The sequence below is a fragment of the Bufo gargarizans genome, chromosome 6 (genome assembly GCF_014858855.1).
Source record: "Bufo gargarizans isolate SCDJY-AF-19 chromosome 6, ASM1485885v1, whole genome shotgun sequence".
In the NCBI taxonomy this organism is placed as follows: domain Eukaryota; kingdom Metazoa; phylum Chordata; class Amphibia; order Anura; family Bufonidae; genus Bufo; species Bufo gargarizans.
This window is the reverse complement of record NC_058085.1, coordinates 303,723,519-303,745,281: the sequence shown is the minus strand read 5'-3', so window position 1 is coordinate 303,745,281 and position 21,763 is coordinate 303,723,519. Positions and strand designations below refer to the sequence as shown.

Genomic DNA, 21,763 nt, shown 5'->3' with positions numbered 1-21,763 from the left:
TTGCATAGGCTGTATTAAACTGAACAAAGTGATGGTAAAAAAATAATAATACACATTATAGCAAGAGATACAGTTGTGCTCATATTTATGATTTCTTAACCATTGTTTAGAGAATATGAATGAGAACAAAAAAACTTTTCTTTCACTCATGGTTAGTGGTTGGCTGAAGCCGTTTATTGTCAAAGAACTGTGTTTACTCTTTTTAAATAATAACAACACAAACTACCGAAATGACCCTGATCAAAAGTTTACAAACCCCAGTTCTTAATACTATGTATTGCCACCTTTAACATCAATGCCATCACCCTCCTAAGAATGGCAATACAGTTGAATGCAGGAGGGTACTTTTCACCGCTGGCAGATGCATGAGTGCCTGATGTGTCTAGCTTTAATTAAAGGGAACCTGTCAGAATGAACATGGTGGTTGAGCTGCAGGCAACATTTTTTTAAGCAGGAGGAGATGAGCAGATTGCTATGTAGTTTTGTAGGAAAAGATTCAGTATAGCTTATTCTAGGCTTTGACATCAGGGAGTCGGTCCTATCAGTGATTTACAGCCTTTCCTCTATAACTATGTATACAGAGATAACTGTCAATCACTGATAGGACTGCCTATCCCAGAATGATCAGGAATTTAAATGTATAAATTAGAAATTATGCAGAATCCTTTTCCTATTAAACTAAAGATCAAACTGCTCAGCTCATCCTGCTCTATAACATGGTGCCTACATCTCAAACACCATGTTTAATGTGACAGGTTCCCTTTAATGCTAAGAGCATCAGATGGCTATGTACTTGGAGGAGGGCTTGGGTGGTTGCTTGGGCTTGGCGAAAACTTCCCTGTAAGGTCTATGGCCAGTCCACCCCTGACCACTGCCCTGGCATTCCCACCAGTCTGTGTTGCTGTGATAACCCTTATGTCAGAGCTGTAGGCGATCACTGTCCTTTAATTGTATTGGCCACATGTGGGTGGTTGTAATGCCCTTAGTGCAAGACAACAACAGAGACCATCAGGAGAGACAGAGTGGCCATGCTGGAGCGTCATTGGATTTTATATGTGAGTAGTAGTTATTTTGTTGTTTTTAAAAAGATCCTGACAACCCCTTTCAGGATTTATCATATGCATACACATTTTGGTCCATGTTGGTTATTACGGTCATTCAAACTGGTCAACCATGACACCTGGCGAAGGACAAGCAATTTTTCTGGGAACATTCAGCTAAAAGGATCCTTTTTGAACCTGAGAAACTATTGTTTTAGTTGAAATTGTCTATTATAAACTATTATAAACTATTGTTACGGTAAGTGTACATTGCCTATTTTTGTAAAGCTTTGCTACTGGCTCATGAATAATTAGACAGGGGAAAACAAATTAAAATGTAACTAAATGTAAATAAATGAAATTTAATTGTGAATCTGATTACAAATGGTTCACATTAAGCTATTAATATGTTGTATTTTTACTCCCTTAGAAATCTTGCTAATCTTTAAGAAATGCAATTACACTGGTAATTGTTTTTATTGGGATTTTATCCACAAGTTGTAAGCCAGGTTACATGATACTTTATGTGGCCTCTTCCATTCCCTGAATGACACATATTGCATGCCCCTCTGTGGCACAGTGCACAACCCTTTCTCCAGTGCACTCACATAAGAAACGAGAGCCAGAAGTCTTTATTAAACAGTACTTCTGCTCTCATGACTAGTGTTGAGCGAATCAAAGTTAATGAAGTGGACTTCGATCTGAATTTCAGGAAAAATTTGATTTGCCACGAGGCCAAATTTCCTCATGGTTCATAATATTGAATTGATTTTCCCTGAAATGGCAGGTTTCCCTGAAACCTCATCTATTTGAGCGTAAAAAGGCCTCAGCGGCCATCTTGAATGAAGATCCCCTGCAATCATGGATCTTCAAGCAAGATGGGCGCAGTGGCCACTTTGCGCTCAAATGGATGCCATAAGTACAATTAAATTATTTATTTTTTGAGTAACCACTAAAATGCTTTAATAATGATCTCAGATGCCACAATCAGCGATGAACATGGCACCTGAGGGGTTTAATGACAGGGGGTGTACCAATTGCCATTCCCTGTCAGTGAACCTAAGTAATTTGTCACAAAGTGATTTTTGTTTTGTAAAATTTGTTGAAACAGCCGAATCAAACTTTGCTCATCTCTACTAATGACCTATCCAATTTAGTAGGTAACTGCATTCCCCATAAAATAATTCTGGAGCATATCTTCTGTGCTGTTCCTCTGTTATTGTTCATAGAAATGTGACTAAACTAAAAAAGGCTGTTAAAGGTGCCTGTCCTCTGATACTGTCGGCGCTTATAGGACATTATCAAACTGTGTAGAAACACACCCTCGACTGGTGACACTTTATTCATCATTTCTAGGAGGAAAAACGTTTTATGAAAAGATGTTTCAGGATTGTTTCAAGAAAATGGCAAAAAGTTACTGAAATAGACATGTCGGGAGAATTAACCTATGGATAACCTGTCCTGTTTAAAGTTTAATTTAAAGGGCATCTGTCAGCAGCTTATACCAATGAAACTGGCTGACCTGTTGCATATACGCTTGTCAGCTGAAGGCATCTGTGTTGGTCCCATGTTCATATGTGCCCGCATTGCTAAGAAAAATTATGTTTTAATGTTTTCAAATGAGACTCTAGGAGCAACAGGGGCGTTGCTCTTGTGCACATATGAAAACAACAACTTTCTCAACAATGCGGGCACATATGAATATGGGACCAACACAAATGCTTTCGGTCTCCAAGCGCACATGCCACAGGTCAACCAGTTTCATAGGTACAAATCTGATGACAGATGCCCTTTAAAAAATGTTGCTCTTCATCTGGGGGGGCACAACAAGTCAGTAAAAATGGGAAGAAGCATAACCTTTATGGAAATCAGAAGGAAATGATCATGACTCATTTTTAAACTATGGGAGGAATTTATCATAGAGTGGGGTTTTACGCTGGTCTTTGATATCCCTGTGCTGTTGCAAGATGCGTCTAATTGATGTCATATATTGTACACATCCTTCAGCATTCTGCACACCTAAACACAAATCCATGGAAGCCCAGAGTTGTTATAGAATTTTGTCTTCATTTAGTCCAAGATGGATGGCCCAGCCCTCACCACTGCCACTTTTTGGGAGAGTGGTGAGGGAGGCTTAGTAGAATTTAAAAAGTCATGGGGTTTGCAACTTTTTTATGCCAGAAAAGTTGTGTGGGTGGAATAATAATTTCCCTATATGTTTTTTCTGAAACTACATAGCTATAAGAATAAAAAATAGCTGTTTGTGACATGGGCGCTTGTCTGTTCTCTGACACATAAATTATCTAGATTTACCAGCAAATGTTTTAACACACACACAGAGTCACAAATGCAATAATTTCTTCCAGTAATTCTGCAGAAGTTGCATGATATGAAATGTGTAACTTTTCTATCTCGCTACATTAAAATGTAGATAACCTTTAGCTTTGATTTCACTGCGTCCTGTGCTATATATGATACTCATAAAATCTTATTGCCAATTTCATGAAGAAAAGTCATGTCAAAGAACATGAAGTTGTGGTCTATAATATGCCACATTTTGAGAAAATACTAATGTTATACTGTATGTAAAGATTTGAAATGTGTTGTCATATCAACAAATGGTAATTTTTCCTCTGAATTTCTATGCTTACCTTCACTTTGAGCACTGATGCAAACATTCTGGCATCTTCTGACACTCCACCCAGATAAAGCTTTTTTGAAAATTGTGGTGCATGATCATTTTCATCCTGCACTTCAATGTATACTATAGCTGTATTACCTACAGGGGCAAGAAATGAGATATTATTTAACTAAAATTGCGAGAAATCTAAAACTAATATTAATAAAAAATAATATATAATTCATTTATAAAAAAAAAAAAATCAATAGCAAAAGAAAATGTTTTTACGTCCTGCTTTTCATATTTCCCATAGACTTTCAGCTAACATGGAGGTATCATTGTAATTTTGGTTTGGCATTTATGAATGACATTTTTTTTCTTCATTTTAGGCCAACTCTTACTGTAAATTTATGTTGCAGCAGAAAATTGGTGTGCATCAGTAATAAAACTGATGTATGTTATTACTTGACAGAACCACATCCCCTTTTCTATACACTTGAAAAATATCTAATGAGGCACAATCAGTTGTTCTTTTTTCTACATATCAGTATTACATTTGTCTAATTGATCGGTAGTGCTTAAAGCATATGTATTTTTTACGATTGCATGTTACTTATTTTTTCAGTTGTCCTTTATTTAAAATATTGAGCTGTTCTGTCACAAAGGGTTAACAGTTTTTCTAGATGTGTGACTGGTACGTTCACTGGCCATCCTTATCTCTAAACTACTGAGATGTCATAAACACTTTTTAGGCCACATTCTTATCAGTAAGATAATAACTGAGCTATAATGAGTATTTAGAAGGTCAGAGAGCAGAGATAAGGAGTCCGTCTGCTCCTGGTCTGACAGAAAATCCAAAAGGTGCTACAAGAGCATGTCCGCTCTGTACAGAAAAAAAGGATGCCGGATTTTTTATAAAGACCAATAATTTTATATATATATATATATATATATATATATATATACACATGTACTGTGTGTGTATATATATATATATATATATATATATATATTGTTCAATATGAGTACAATGTAATAGTTAAAAAAATTGCCCTCAAAGGTGTACATAGCTTTAAAAAAAAAAAAAAAAATTTAATGCATAATGGGTATAAAGCAACCTTCAATGTTCAAACTTGTGAAACCTTCCATTACTCACGTTGCCTGTCAATAACCTGCTGTTTAGTGTTCATGTAATGAGTAATTTTATGATATCAATACATGAAGATGAGTAATCCTCGTTTAATCAGTCTGTATATTTTTCTTATATATCCAGAGTGTTCTCATTAAGTCCAAACTCAATAGCCTGAGTTCACATTTTAGTCTTAGCCAAGTTAATGTTCTTTGTGTTGGAGTGTTTGTTTAATGTTGAAAATTGTGGGATTTGCATTATTAAGAATATATTACGTGAGTGACCCTGAGCAATCTGCTCTCTGCCACAATAAGCCTACACAAAATGGTAATCGGATTCCATTTAAATTTTGATCTGCAAAAAGCAAACACGGATGAAATATTATTTGTCTGCTTATTTCAATAAGACATATATGCCAGGAAGAATTAAATTGCAGTATGATCATAGCTTTGCAAAGGAGATGAACTTTATGCTGCACTCAATAACAAGCTCCATAATATTAACCCATGTGGTTATGTATTGGCTTTGTAAATGGCAGATGTACAAATCTAAAATAGAGTAAAATGCAGTCTAGTAGTAATCTGGAAACTTACACTAACCATAGGTTGTTACAGAAGCATCCTATGGCCACCACTGCTCCAGTCATCCTCTCTATTGCTCTGCTCCCTGGTGACATGGACCCAGGGTAGCGCTGTCCCCCCCATTCAGGCTGCTGCCTGCTGCTTACTGGCTAGCCAACTCACTCTGCTCCTAGGGAGCACATGTGCTCCCTTCAGCTCTGGAAGGGCTAGCACAAACCCCTTGATCTTCCCCAGCCTATAGACATTCACCCAGTGGTACCTAAGTCACTTTCGACCGTGGGTAGGTTCTAGTCTGTTAGTACCTGCTAAGGTGTGCTGTTCACCTGTGTACTGACTTCTGCCTGTTTTCTGGCTTTGACACTTGACTGCCTGGCCTTACCTCTGTCTGATCTCCTTCTGAAACTGAGCTGCCTGTCCTAACCTCAGACTGTTTATCGGATTGCATGTACTCTGCCTTCCCTCACTTCAACCTGCCCCTGAGTGGTTTCGCCTGATCCTTCAGTCTTCTGCACCAGTGTCTCTTAATCCCAGTGGGTCAGCTGTCACTTAAAAATAGATTACTCTAAGAGGTAATGGACTAGTGGTTCTCCTACAGAAAAGTCAGATCCCTTTATTGGGGTTGAAGGGTGAATACCAAGGGGACCACTTAGAAATATTCCCTTAGGAGTAGCCCAAATCTGTTCAAGTGGCACAGCAGATCCACATATGCTCCGTAACATAAATATCATGTGAAGGGGATAGGAAGTCTTTAGGAAAATTACTAAACATAATAATAACCAAGTAAGCTCCTCTGCTCTGCTTAGTGATGGCCCGCAGTAAGCCACAATGACATATTTAGCTGTCTTTTTTATCCATGTGCTTTCTTAGCAGGTATTAGTTAAATGTAATATTTCTTTTTAATAGGCATTGTTTAGTTGGAGGTAAACTGGTATAATTGTTCAGTAATATATTGTGAGTGCAAAATGTCCAGAAAAAAAAGAAAAATGTTTTTAAAAAAAATAACTGTCTATGTAAGGTATCCAGAAAAATATAGCTCTGGCCACTTTAAGGGTATATCATGAAACTGATCTGAACTGAACCATAAAATTCAATGGTGGACATTCATGCCAAGCATTCTGCTGCTTGTATACATGCCTGCTTCCCTCTGCTTCAGGTAAGCCGTTAAGCATTTTGTATGCCAGTGCATGTCAGAGTATGGCATTTCCAAAAATGTTAACCAAAAGTGGGCAATCCCTTTAAGAACCCTTGCTGGTTTGAAACACATAATTGTGGATGTTTCCTTGGATGCACAGTCTTGTTTCTAACCTGATTAGTGATACAGAACCACAAGGTTATCTTTGCTGTGGCTGTATATTGATCCAAGAACTTGCTCAGTGTCCTCAGTCTGAGAACCAAGAGTCCCCTGGAGATATATGACTAGATGTTTATTAGAGCAGTGAGCTAATTAACCCTTTATTGCTTTTGACTTTGCTTAAAGACGACCTGACGTGTTTGTTTTAGTAACTACTTGCAATCACATCTAACAATTCAAGAACATCTATTCTTAGGACTTGATGTTGTGCCATTTCTTTATTATTCCTTCTAGAAGTTTTTGAATGAACTGCTAGCAGTCTGCAACAAAGGTCCAACTGTGTGTAGCCAGGTGGGCGCGTGTCCCTGCATCATTTGCCAATGGCAGCACTGATTGGACATACTCCCAACAGGCAACCCCCATATTGAGCTTTGTTGCAGACTGCTAGCAACTTATTCATAAAATTCAATTAGGAATAATAGATGAATGGCATAACAGAGACTTATATGAAAACATCCTTTGAAATTGTTACAGGGGTAATGCAGCTAGTTACTAAAACAGTAAGGCCCCTTTCACACGGGCGAGAATTCTGTGCAATGCATGAGGTGAATGCATTGCACCCGCACTGAATCCAGACCCATTCACTTCAATGGCTGTGCACATGAACAGTGATTTTTCACTCATCACTGGTGCGTTGCGTGAAAATCGCAGCAAGCTCTGTATTGTATTCTTTGCGCAATGCAGGCCCCATAGAAGTGAATGGGGCTGCGTGAAAGTCGCAATCATCCGCAAGCAAGTGCAGATGCCGGTGCAATTTTCACGCATGGTTGCTAGGAGACAATCGGGATGGGGACCCAATCTTTATTATTTTCCCTAACATGGTTATAAGGGAAAATAATAGCATTCTTAATACAGAATGCTTAGTAAAATAGTGATGGAGGGGTTAAAAAAAATTAAAAATGTATAAACTCACCTTAATCCACTTTAACGCTAAGCCTGGCATGTCTTCTTTCTTTTTTGATGAAAAGGACCTGTGGTGAAGTTCCTGCGCTCATCACATGGTCCATCACATAGTGATGGGTCATGTGATGAGCGCAGTGACGTCATCAAAGGTCCTTTAGCCAAGTCCTATAGAAATTAGAAAAAAGAGGAGATCTGCTATGCGATCAAGTGGATGGGGTGAGTTAAATTAGTTTATTATTTTTAACCCCTCAATGGACATTTTACTAAGCATTCTGTATTAAGAATGCTAATATTTTTCCTTATAACCATGTTATAAGGGAAAATAATAAAATCTACAGAACACCTAACCCAAACCTGAACTTCAGTGAAGAATTCCGTGTTTAGGTCTGGGTAGAAAACATGCCGATTTTTCTCACGCGCGTGCAAAACGCATTAAAACGCTTTGAACTAACGCGGAAAAACGAGCATTTTACCGCAACGCACCTGCATCTTGTTCGGCCCTCACACGCGACGCCCGTGTGAAAGAGGCCTAACTGTTTGAGATAAAAACATAATGATGCCTATGAGTAATATTTCCCAACTTATACATCTTCCCACGTGAGTCTGACTTTCCAAAAGTTCAAACCATCTACAGATATTTGAATCTCTTTTAGACCGCAAGCTATTATGCTGCAAGAAAACAATCCAACAAACAGAATCTAGGACATACTAATGTTTTCCTGGGTGAAGAAAATGCGATTTATATCTCATGCAATTTTAAATCCAAATATATCTTTGGGAAAGAATATAACATATGAATAAAACAATGTGTGATATGAAAAAAACTGGACACTGATTGAAGGAAACCAGTCATCAGAGACAGAATATTTTTTTTAGCTCATATGAAAAATGCAGGACTATAATTAACATTGAAATGTGAAAATCATTTAGATTTTAGTCTTGGAAAAGTCAAGTTCTCTATCAGGTTTGGAGGTGGAGGTCAGGGGTATAACTACAGGGGTTGCGGAGGGTGCAGTTGACCCGGAAAAGGTCACCCTCTCCTATATTAAACCATTACCAATATAATTTGGCATGGTCTTTTTCCTTGTGTCGACATACTTAGTTTGATTACTCTGATGCTGCATTAACATACAGCATTCAAGCACTAAATGGTCAGGAAGAAAGCATTCCTTCGCGACCATTGCCTGCTCATTGGCCCAATTTGGCCCAATTGTTAAACCTCTCATTATGGGAGACCTGCCGTTTCCTTTAATTATCTGGCCGCCCGTCTCTGAACTCTTTCTAGCTCTCCCAGATCCTGTATAGTCTATGGAGCTCAAAACTGAATCCCAAATTCAAGATGTAGTCTCACAAGGGCTTTATAAAGGGGTGATATTACTTTATATTACTTTGAGAGGCTTGAGAGGCTTTCACAGGCTTTTATATCTCTTCTTATACACCGTAACATTTGTATTTGCTTTTGAAGCTGCTGCCTGACATTGAGTAATGCTGCTTAGCTAACTTGTAACTGTTGTAAGGAAATGACGATGCATGACAGTCCAAACCACACCTCAGGGAGCACTCATGATTATTTTTACATAGTCAGTTGAACTCATTCTTGAACTGTATAGCTCCCATGAAGGGTTGTCACATGAAAACTCCTGTTTATATGCAGGGGCATAGTGAGAGGGGGCAAGCTGTGCATGTGTCCCGGGCACAGAGAGTTGAGGGCACACTCAGGCGGTTGATTTATATGGTTAAGTAGGGAGTCACCCACTCCCTGCTTCACCTGCTTCACCGTCTCTATGGGACTGCCAGAGATATCCATATTCAACACTCAGCTGTCTTTAGTACATTAATGCTCTTTATATATTTATTATATTTATTTTATGCACTTATATAGCACCACTATATTCCGCAGCGCTTTACAGACATTAGCATCCAACTGTCCCCAATGGGGCTCACAATCTAAGGTCCCTATCAGTATGTCTTTGGAGTGTGGGAGGAAACCGGTTTAATTGTGTTAAATAAATTAATATCAGCTAAATGATTGTGTAATGTGAGCTGCGGATGGGATGTTGTCTATGCAATAGGATTAGCCTGGATTGTTCCCTCACAAGCTAGAGATTAATGCTGATAAATAGCTATGATAGATCCACCATCATATGTACTGTAGAAATACAGAGTGTAACGGATTGTTTGCTAATTGTTTATCAATATTTGTATTGTGCATAGAGAACATTTTTGCCATTTTATTTGAATATACTTCCCTTTCTACTGTTTATGTATTTACTTGCAGTAGATGTTCAATTATAGCCACTTCAGTGATTACAGAAACCTAAAGTGAAGGGCAGAATTAGACAATGATAAAGTTCTTTTCCCCTAGAGACACCCATCAATTTGCTCTCCTTATCTCCCCTCATTAGTGTGTTAGTTTAATCCGTGTGCTTGTCTTTTAGTTTAAAACCCATGGGCAGTGCTAGTCTTCAGCTCAACCAGTTGTTTTCTTTCTGCATCTCCATGTTGTGTCTGCAGAATGTATAAGGCTGCTTTCACACTAGCGTTCGGGTTTCCGTTCGTGAGCTCCGTTTGAAGGAGCTCACGAGCGGACCCGAACGCAGCCGTCCAGCCCTGATGCAGTCTGAATGGAGGCGGATCCGCTCAGACTGCATCAGTCTGGCGGCGTTCAGCCTCCGCTCCGCTCGCCTCCGCACGGACAGGCGGACAGCTGAACGCTGCTTGCAGCGTTGGGGTGTCCCCCTGGCCGTGCGGAGGCGTGCGGATCCGTCCAGACTTACAATGTAAGTCAATGGGGACGGATCCGTTTGAAGATGCCACAATGTGGCTCAATCTTCAAGCGGATCCGTCCCCCATTGACTTTACATTGAAAGTCTGGACGGATCCGTCCCAGGCTATTTTCACACTTAGCTTTTTTTAGCTAATATAATGCAGACGGATCCGTTCTGAACGGAGCCTCCGTCTGCATTATTATGGGCGGATCCGTTCAGAACGGATCCGCCCGAACGCTAGTGTGAAAGTAGCCTAATACTGTTAGAAACACAGAAGAACCATTGGAATTTAATATTTTTCAAAACGGATTCACTGTTTTATGAAAATAGGTGAGGTCCATACATTTCAGATAAGAACATACATAATAAACTCTGAACCTCACATGTTGGAGCACTGCTTGTATACTAGAAAATGTAAGAAATGGAAAAAAAAGTTTTAAGAAGACTTCTACAAACTTTTTAAGAACTCTACTACTCAACTATGGCACTTGAGGCCAGCATGGTTCCAGAAATGACTTATCGCTGTATCATGCTCTTGTTGTCCACGATATAAGAATAGATAAGAAGGAAATATATTTTTATTTTTTCTCCCAGAACTAACGCCATACTTGTCCACTGGGTGTCTTTGATGCTGCAGCGTGACCCAGTTCAAGAGAATTTTTGTAAGTTGTGCTATAGACTTAGCTGCTATAACACATTTATTTGTTGAGCTATTCAACAATAATTTAAGGCCTATCTATGGTACTTCAGCCTTTAATTGAGACCATGGTTCTCAGTCCTCCTTGAATATATATTTTTTAATTTAACCCCTTACAGTTTTCTCTTATCCCCCATGTCTAGTTTCTGCTGTCCCATCATTTCTTAGGGCAGTGAGATGTTTCCAGAAATCAGCAGATCAGGTGACACTAACCACACGCCTGATTCTTACCTATGATGCTTCCCACATCCTACATTACAAGGCTCCGATGCAGGATGTAACCAACAGCAATGGAATCAAAACAGATTGGCCTCAGAGTGCAATGGTAAGCTAATAACTTCGGAGTAAGGCAGTTTTGATAAATGGTGGCATTCAGTGAAAATCATATCACAGCAATATCTGTTGGGCAGGATACATTTATCTTTGTGTCACGACCCCTTTAAGATAGCAGCAGACCCGGGGTAATGGAGGGCACATGGGCTAAAAGAGGGAGCCAGCTTCCTCTGTCTAAAAACTTAGATGCTGCGGCTAGAGTACTATGGATTGAGGCAACTAATTGGTTAAATATCCGGGAGCAGAAATATCTCCAGTCCTGGCTGACTCCCACAGAGCATAATACTAAAGGTGAAAAGGAGATATAGGGATCGTCTTGCTTAGACAAAAAAATATATAATTATCTTTTAAGGAAAATTTGTGTTAATAAAGTTGGGGAAGTGCATTGCTAGAGTGGAGAGTCTTCCTCTCTAACAAAGACCTGACATGCCACTGATTTAAATAAGTATTGTGTAATGTTTCATTTTTCCTGTGGTGGTGCCGTAGGGAAATTGAGCATTTGTGGCCAGCTTGACTTACAGAATAAAGGAGAGCATTGACATTCCAATACTGTGAGATCAGCTTATTGTTAGGGGACATTTCTAATAAAAAAGGAATGTCCAAAACAATAAAAAATTCTTCAATATCATTGTTTAGTATCTTTGTAGGCTGATCCATTATCTCTCATCCTGTTATTTGTGGCAGTCTTCTCATTTGTATTTTAAGTAGTGCATTTAATGAAACGAAACAATCCAGTGTCAGATAAGATGCGCTGGAGAATTCTTTTAGCATTGCCTAATTTCAGAGTGTTCAGTCAATGTCACCTACCTCCAGCCTGGCTGATCATTACATTGTCTTTGAACTCTTCAGTGCTACATTAATTCATTGCTATTTAACTCTGTATTATTGCATCAATTCTGTGCCACCAAACAGCAGAGTGGCAAGTTATCTTATTGAGTTACACTAATTTTAGCTTAGCGTGTAATTTTTCATTGTTAATGATAATGATTCACACTTGCCCAACAATGGCTATGCACTTGAACAACTTGGTACAGATCAATTTTACCTAGTGTATAACTGGCAAGAACATTTCAGCATTATTACAGCTCTGTGCAATGAAATGGCATGCTGTTCTGGAGATATAGATTTAAACCAACTTTGAAAGTTCACAGCAGAACTTCTAATGCAAAGTCAGCCTTCAACCTAAGCTATAAAGTACATCATTATTATAAAAATTTCTAATTAAAAATCATTTAATATCATATAGCATTTTGTCTAAACCATTGATTCAATTAACTATCCTTTATAGCACAATTACTAGCTGTCATTATTTGACTTGCATAAGAATGAAAGGCACAGTCAACATGGACTAGGTAAAGTAAAAAAAAAAAACTAGGTCTTTGAGAAATGTCATTTAGGGTACTTTCACACTTGCGGCAGAGTGATCCGGCAAGCAGTTCCGTAGCTGCATGCAAACGGACAGCATTTTTAGATGGATCCGGATGCGGATCCGTCTCACAAATGCATTGCAAGAACGGATCAGTCTGTCCGTGTGTCATACGGACAAACAGATCAGTTTCTATATTTTTTTTGACATTTTTAAAGGTCTGCGCATGCACTGACCAGAAGGGCAGCATTGCGGTATTTTTAATGCTGGATCCGGCACTAATACATTTCAATGTTATTTAATGCCGGATCCATCATTCCAGCAAGTGTTCCGGAATTTGGGACAGAGATAAAACTGCAGCATGCTGCGGTATTATCTCCGTCTTGAAAAGTAAAGAAATATTACAAGAAAATTTAGACTGGCATATTCTTATTCATAGTCATAGGTACATATCCATAAAGCAGACAAAATAAAAAATAATGGCTGCACACACATATAAGCAGTAAAGCTGAGAAATGGGGATCATTCTAAATTCAAGTTTCCTTCACTGCCCTGATAATGTGGACTTAGATAAGTCCAAGAAAGGCGGTATATTAGTGATGGGGACCCGTCTGCGGAAGCCACCTTGACGCTTGGTAGATGGCCCTACACAAGTTTGATCAAAATGTGCGCTAAGAGCTTCCATTGATCCATTTATAGTAGGTATACTACCACTTGAATTTAGAATGATCCCCATTTCTCAGCTTTACTGCTTATATGTGTGTGCAGCCATTATTTTTTATGATTGAAAAGTCAAAAAGACTGAAGACTTCCTGATGCATCCTGAACGGATTTCTCTACATTCAGAATGCATGGAGATAAAACTGATTATTTTCCGGTATTGAGCCCCTAGGATAGAACTCAGTGCCGGAAAATAAAAATGCTAGTGTGAAAGCATCCTAACATATTAGCCTGAGGAGAGCTCAGGTAGAAGGGGGAGGAGGTGGAAGAGGGAAGGGCAAGGAGGTCTGCTTTAGCTTCTGATATCTCGGGATTGATAGCAGCTAGAGATAAAGGCCTGGTCTTGTTTGAAAACTGACATTCTACATTGTGAGATATAGTGTCAACCAAATTTCTAACACTTTATCTTAAAATATAGTGGAAATAATACTGTGATTCTACCTGCATAATAAAAGAAAAATAAAGAAAAAATGGCCATTTTGCGATATGAAAAGTCGCGATTAACACTACTCCTAAAGTCAAAGATATTGCAACCTTCCCATTGGCCCACGAGCAAGAAGCATTGAGGGATCATGGGTACTGATGAAAAAAATCTAGAATATTCGCAATTACAAAGATATAGCACTAAATTCTAGATATTCACAAATTCTCAAAGTGCCAATATTCGCAATAAAAATTTGTGAGATTAGAATATTCGCAATCAAAACTAGTGGTGATGTCTAGAGATGGCCTTGCGGTTCACCCGGCGGTCGTTTCGCGGCGAACTTTGCGTGTTCGCGATTTGCCAAACATGCCAACATATGGCGATATTCGCGCCCGCCATATTCTTTTACATTGTGAAGAACTTTGACCCATGACACATCCATCAGGTAGTACAGGACAGCCATTTGAGACATTTCAGCACATGGACATACCCTCTACCTTATAAATATACCTAATCTGGCCACCATTTTACATTTAGTCTTTTGCCAGTGTTGGGATAGGTTGCTGTGTGGAGCAGGGACAGGCTTTAGGGACACCAACCTCTAGCTAATAGAGCCACAAAAGTCCTTTTAAGGACTGGTATAGGTGCGCTATCAATAGGTGTGATACACAGAGGGGTGCAATATACTTATAATATACTTTTATAATGAGTCCAAAACACATAGATAGATCTGTATAGTGATCACCTGGAGGTCAGGGGGTTAGGGGCTTACTAGGGCCATTTTAATATATGGTAAGATTCTGGACGGGGTCGCTCTTATCAGGGCCAGAATAGCACCCCCCTGTAGGGCAATATCAGGGACAGTTCTTTGCCCACCCTGTCCTTCAATACCACATCGTCTTCTATCCCAGGGATAGATGTTTTTTTGCTCTCCCTCCAGGATTCATCGATGTGCACTGGAACCCCCCCCCCCCCCCGGATTGTGGTAGGACATATGGTTTCTGATTTAGTGCCACTGAGCACCTGATTTAGTGCCGCTGAGCACTAGTATTGCCTACCAAATCTATGCTTTTTGCTTAACTTTAATAGCTTGATGTATTTTCATTTTGAGGGATATCTTTTAAAAGTAACATTATTAAAGGTTACATTTTATCTGTATGTATAATTTAATGGATTGCCTTCCTTGTACAATGTTATAATATACTTTCTAACATAAGTATGTTATAGTGCATTTGTGTTGTGCAGTAGTTGTGTGCGATTCTGCTGCGATACCGCAGGTATATAGAGGGACAAGCGTTATTGGAACAAATATTTTCTACTGGTATTTAGTCAGCCTCCAATTGTGCAAGTTTTCCCACTTAAAAAGATAAGAGAGGCCTGTCATTTTCATCATAGGTCCACTTCAACTATGAGAGACATAATGTGGGGGGGGGGGGGGAGAGAATACAGGAAATCACATTGTAGGATTTCTAATGAATTAATTGGTAAATTCCTCCATAAAATAAGTATTTGGTCACCTACAAACAAGCAAGATTTCTGGCTCTCACAGATCTGTAACTTCTTATTTAAGAGGCTCCTCTGTCCTCCACTCGTTTCCTGTATTAATGGCACCTGTTTGAACTTGTTATCAGTATAAAAGACACCTATCCACAACCTATCTAACAACAGTCACACTCCAAACTCAACTATGGCCAAGACCAAAGAGCTGTCGAAGGACACCAGAAACAAAATTGTAGACCTGCACCAGGCTGGGAAGTCTGAATCTGAAATAGGCAAGCAGCTGGGTGTGAATAAATCAACTATGGGACCAATTATTAGAAAATGGAAGATATACAAGACCACTGATAATCTCCCTCGATCTGGGGCTCCACGCAAGATCTCACCCCGTGGGGTCAAAATGATCACAATAACGGTGAGCAAAAATCCCAGAACCACACAGGGGGACTTAGTGAATGAACCAAAGTAACAAAGGCTACCATCAGTAACACACTATGCCGCCAGTGACTCAAATCCTGCAGTGCCAGACGAGTCCCCCTGATTAAGCCAGTACATGTCCGGGCCCGTCTGAAGTTTGCTAGAGAGCATTTAGATGATCCAGAATAGGATTGGGAGAATTTCATATGGTCAGATGAAACCAAAGTAGAACTTTTTGGAGGAGAAAGAATGCTGAGTTGCATCCAAACAACACCATACCTACTGTGAAGCATAGAGGTGGAAACATCATGCTTGTGGGCTGTTTTTCTGCAAAGGGACCAGGACGACTGATCTGTGTAAAGGAAAGAATGAATGGGCCACGTATTGTGAGATTTTGAGTGAAAACCTCTTTCCATCAGCAAGGGCATTGAAGATGAAACGTGGCTGGGTCTTTCAGCATGACAATGATCCCAAAGACACCGCCCGGGCAAAAAAAGAGTGGCTTCGTAAGAAACATTTCAAGGTCCTGGAGTGGCCTAGCCAGTTTTCAGATTTCAACCCCATAGAAAACCTTTGGATGGAGTTGAAAGTTTGTGTTGCCCAGTGACAGACCCAAAACATCACTGCTCTAGAGGAGATCTGCATTAAGGAATTAGCCAAAATACCAGCAACAGTGTGCGAAAACCTTGTGAAGACTTACAGAAAACGTTTGACCTCTGTCATTGCCAACAAAGGGTGTATGTAAAGTATTGAGATGAACTTTTGTTATTGACCAAATACTTATTTTCTACCATAATTTGAAAAAAAAAAAAATTTAAATCAGACAATGTGATTTTGTGGATTGTTTTTTTTCTCATTATGTCTCTCATAGTTGACGTATGCCTATGATGAAAATTACAGGCGTCTCTCATCTTTTTAAGTGGGAGAACTTGAACAATTGGTGGCTGACTAAATACTTTTCTGGTCCACTGTATATACCAATAATATACTTTTGATATAGTGCATTTAGGTAGCGCAACAGGGCACATTTTCCCTTTAAAATGCATAAAAATGTCCCCTGATTAAGACACATATTTTTTGTTGGAATTTTTGTCATTGATCCCCCTCTGGTATGTCACTGTCCATGTTGTGGGACTATTTGTGCACTTCTACAAAGTATTTGGTGGCTGCAAATATGAGCTGAAGGTTTTTCCGGTTCGCCTGCCATTAAAGTGAATGGGGCCCGCCGCAAACTTGCGGTTCGCGACCATTTGATCGCTTCGCGCAACCGCCTTTGCAAATCATCCCTGACGATGTTCGTCCATCACTAGTGGTGTCATACATCACCAAGGTTTTGCATGGGATCTTCATGCAGGATAGCTGCGGTGGCCTCTTCTTGCTAAAATGGATGAGGTGAGCAGTATTTTTTTTATTTTTTTTTACTTTTACTGGCATTTCGGGGAAAATTGATTCATTACCATGAAATACAAGCAAATTTGGCTTGGTGACAAATTACATTTTCCCTGAAATATATACATAATTTGACATAATTATTACTAGAGATGAGCAAATTTCAGGTTATGAAATTCATTCACGCTTTGTTTACTGGTAAAAGGTGAATTGCATTATGGATTCAGATAATGGAAATGGAAAACACTGGGTTCACACCTGAGCGTTTTACAGCGCGTTCCTACACGCTGTAAAACGCTCAACAAGGAGAAACCAATGATTCCCTATGGGAATGGTTCACACCTGGGCGTTTTACAGCGCGTACGATCGCGCTGTAAAACGCCCTACGCTCAAAAAAGTACATGAGCTTCTTTGGGCGTTTTGTCGTGCGTTCCCGTACATAGACATTCGGGAACGCGCGACAATGGGCGTTCGCTTGTCTCTGTATGCGCGATTGCAAATGCCGGTACAATCGCGCATACAGAGCGCTCCTTTCAGAATGCTCAGGTGTGAACCCAGGGTAAGGGAGAGCTGTGCACAGCAAGAGACAGACAGGGTAGGGAGTGTAATAGGAAGATTTTTATACCAAAAAATTTTCACTGACCCAAAAGTCCTTTTAAGGACTATTGTGTGAGAGAGCAGCAATATATATTTTTAGCACATCCTACTCTAAATACCGTGTAATAGGCCACTGCGGACAGTTAAATTATTTGCGCCACATCTCCTGTGTAAAGTGTGGGTATCTCTAAAATATCAGGGACATACAATGTAATTTTTCCGTAGACGGTGTCCGCTTCGGACAGTGACCTGGTAAGGGCCACATCTGCAGTGTAACGTGTGTGCTTCAAAGATTTATCTGTGACGTACATTGTACTTTTTCCATATAAGGTGTCCGCTGCGGACAGTTAAATTATCCGCGCCATATCTCCTGTGTAAAGTGTGCACATCCAAAAAATATCTGACATCCAGTGTACTTTTTCAATACACAAAGTAGAAAAAGGCTCCGGCACCAGAAGGACGTAGTGAAAAATCCCGGCCTTTATTTTTGTCACCACAATACAGGTACAACCAGCAACAGTGACACTGGAACCCACTTATCCCCACGATCTACGCGTTTCGAACAGTGATGTTCTTAGTCATGTTGTTCTTAGTCATGGTGTTTAAACAGGCCTCTCCAAAACCCAGTGGCGAGGTTGGTTTCGCCACACATCTCCCCCTCCCCCCAGGGAAGACTAACCAGATACCTGACCTCACGCCGGTCGGTACCTGAGTTAGTCTGGCAGCCCACCCACAACCCAATACTGGACATGTTGAATTTAGTAGCCTGTCTCTGTCCAGTGAATCCACCAAGATTATATTGGTAGCTGGTACTCCCGGTCTCTGTGTTGCTCCCTGGCTTGGAGTGGAGGTTGCTTTGTGGGCAGGTATCAGCGGTACCCTGCCGCGGTGCCAGCGTTACCATGGAAGAAGCCTGGTTGGAGCCTGGTTGTTGGAGGGGGAGACCGACTGTCTCCGCTCCCAATACAGTGTCCTGCTGCTGGGGAAAGGAGACTGGGCTTTCTATTCCCTGCTGGACACTCTGCCGCTGGGGGACAGGACCAACTATCTCTGCCCCCTGTAACTCCGCCTGCCGCTGGGGAATGGAGACTGGGCTCCCAATTCCCTGTACATCACATGGCCGCTGGGGAATGGAGACTGGGCTCCCAATTCCCAAAAAATCATGCTGCTGCTGGGGGGCAGGAACAACTACCTCTGCCCCCTGTAACTCAGCCTGCCGCTGGGGAGGGAGGACGTTGCTCTCCTCTCCCTATATTTCACACTGCCTTCCCGGCATATCACTCTGCTGCTGGGGGGCAGGAACAACTACCTCTTCCCCCTGTAACTCAGCCTGCCGCTGGGGAGGGAGGACGCTGCTCTCCTCTCCCTGCATTTCACACTGCCTTCCCGGCATATCACTCTGCTGCTGGGGGGCAGGAACAACTACCTCTGCCCCCTGTAACTCAGCCTGCTGCTGGGGAGGGAGGACGCTGCTCTCCTCTCCCTGCACTTCACACTGCCGCTGGGGGATGGAGACTGGGCTCCCAATTCCCTGCAATTCACACTGCCGCTGGGGAATGGAGACTGGGCTCTCAATTCCCTGCAATTCACACTGCCGCTGGGGAATGGAATTCTGTGACGTACATTGGACATTTTCCGTAGATGGTGTCGAAACCTGCGGACAGTTAAATTATCTGCGCCACATCTCCTGTTTAAAGTGTTTGCATCCCAAAAATATCTGTGACATCCAGTGTACTTTTTCACTAGACTGTGTCCGCTGCGGACAGTGAGATTGGATGCGCTATATCTCCTGTGTAATGTGTGCACATCTCTAAAATATCAGTGACATCCAGTGTACTTTTTCCGTAGACTGTCCACCTCTGACAGTGACCTTCACAGGGCCTCCACATCTGCAGTGTAATGTGTGCGCTTCAAAAAAAATTCGGTGACATACATTGTACTTTTTCTATAGACGCTGTCCACTTCTGACAGTAATCTTATCAGGGCCACATCTGCAGTGTAACATGTGCCCTTCAAAAATGTATCTGTGACATACATTGTAATTATTGCGTAGATGGTGTCCGCTTCTGACAGTGACCATACCAGGGATGTGTGGTGTGAGATACCCAACTTCAGAGAAAAAAAAAAAGAAAGTTTGCATTGAGATGCAAAGTTTTTGTTTTTCAAGCTGGCCATCTCACACGGTTCGTCTTGGGGGATCTCAGGCCAAGAGGAGATATAAGAAACAACACATCCGAGCTAAACAATTTAGGCCTCACAAATGTCAATGTTTCACAGTCTTTTTGGATTGGAGGCAGCAGGCTTCAAATATGGTATAACATATATGTTATTACTTGCTTCTAATTACTGGATTCAGGCATGTTCATCTTATATATTAGGAATAATACTTGGACCAAAGATAAAAAAAAGCTTACATAAAATGTCTCAGTTCATTTATCTTATCTACTTATCTGAACTTGGCAGCATGAACTTATTAAGAGTAGTATATTGTAATATCTGTGTGTCGTGTATAGTATGTTGAAGATATAAGTGATAACCTCCAACCTGAACACCCTGACAACTGACACAAAGAACCATAGAGGTCAAATCCATTATTATAAAGAGCTGACATTACATATATTGATATATCTGCCCACACAATTCAGCCTTGTCAAATGGTGAGCATAAATGTGTTTTCTTCACACTATACATCTCTCACAGAATATTATTGGCTTGCAGGCTCTACCCATACCATTCATTTTTTGTACTTGAGTGAACATAATGCAAGGCATTAATGCAAGTGACTACTCTTACAGTCAATATGGAGCAACTGGTTTCCGTTTTTTTAACATCAGATATAATTTTGATGATTAGCCTTGAGTGAATCGAAGTCCACAAAGTGCACTTTGTTCCAAATTTCAGGGAAAATTTGATTTGCCGCAAAGCTAAATTTCCTCATGCTTTGTGGTTTTCTCTGAAATGGCAGTAAAAAAATAAAATACTTACCTCGTCCATTTAAGTGCAAAGGACCAGCTGCTGCCATCTTGATTGCGCAAAATCCCATGTGTGGTGTCGTATGACGTCACTATGTCAAATGGATAAAGTAAGTATAATTTTCCTTTTTTTTATTTTATACTTTAATGTTAATGTCAGATGCTGCGATCAGCAATGAACGCAGCATCTGAGGGGTAGAATGACGGGGAAAGGCGCAATTACCGCTCCCTGTAATTGCACTTAGTACTTATAAAGAAAAGTGCTTTGTGAAATAATTTGTCACAAAGCCAATTTTTTGAGCACAAGATTTATATTCTTAGAAACATTGTATAATCTACATGAGAAATGATGTGGCCTCAAGGTGACACAATACAGTGACATAGAGGGCGTCTATGAATCTTAAATGTAGACCCATAGGGAACCCCTTGCCACCATATATGGTTCTTACAGTTCCTTTTGTTCTCTAAAGTGATAAGCCACCACTAGAGGTGTCTGGCAGAACCACCTCTTTCCCCACTGACAAGATACACCTACTTGGCTCAACCAAGCATGTTTGTGGTGTATGTGTATGGGGAGTCACAGAAGATAGCCTTTGGGCAAACAAACATTCATCCAAAAACTATTTAAAGTATATGGGCAGCTTTCGTTCACAGGGGCAGAAAGATGAATTCCACTACCCAAGCCTAAATATCTTGGCCAAGGCAGAGTACAATTATTTTCTCCAGGGGAAAATAATAACAAAAGTAAAGCTCATTTGGGACATATTGTATAAAGATTGAAGCAGAGATAGTGCCTTTTTTTTATTTATAAAAGCAAATAAAAAAGGGGGGAGGGCATGATGAAATATTTATCATGAACCCTGCAGAAAAATAATAGACATTACAGACATAAGGACATCTCCCTGTGACAGTATTAATGAATGTACCCATCAGCAATGTTTGCTATTGCCTATAAGGTC

At 40.3% G+C, this 21,763-nt stretch overlaps 1 protein-coding gene across 1 annotated transcript in view; it reads right to left on the bottom strand.

The window, feature by feature from the left end:
- The window catches only part of PCDH15 (protocadherin related 15), a 1,384,495-nt gene that overhangs the window by 241,259 nt on the left and 1,121,473 nt on the right, over positions 1-21,763 (bottom strand). Inside the window, exon 25 of the mRNA XM_044299661.1 lies at positions 3,657-3,819. Coding sequence (XP_044155596.1) covers positions 3,657-3,819 — 163 coding nt within the window. The remainder of the gene's footprint in view (positions 1-3,656; positions 3,820-21,763) is intronic.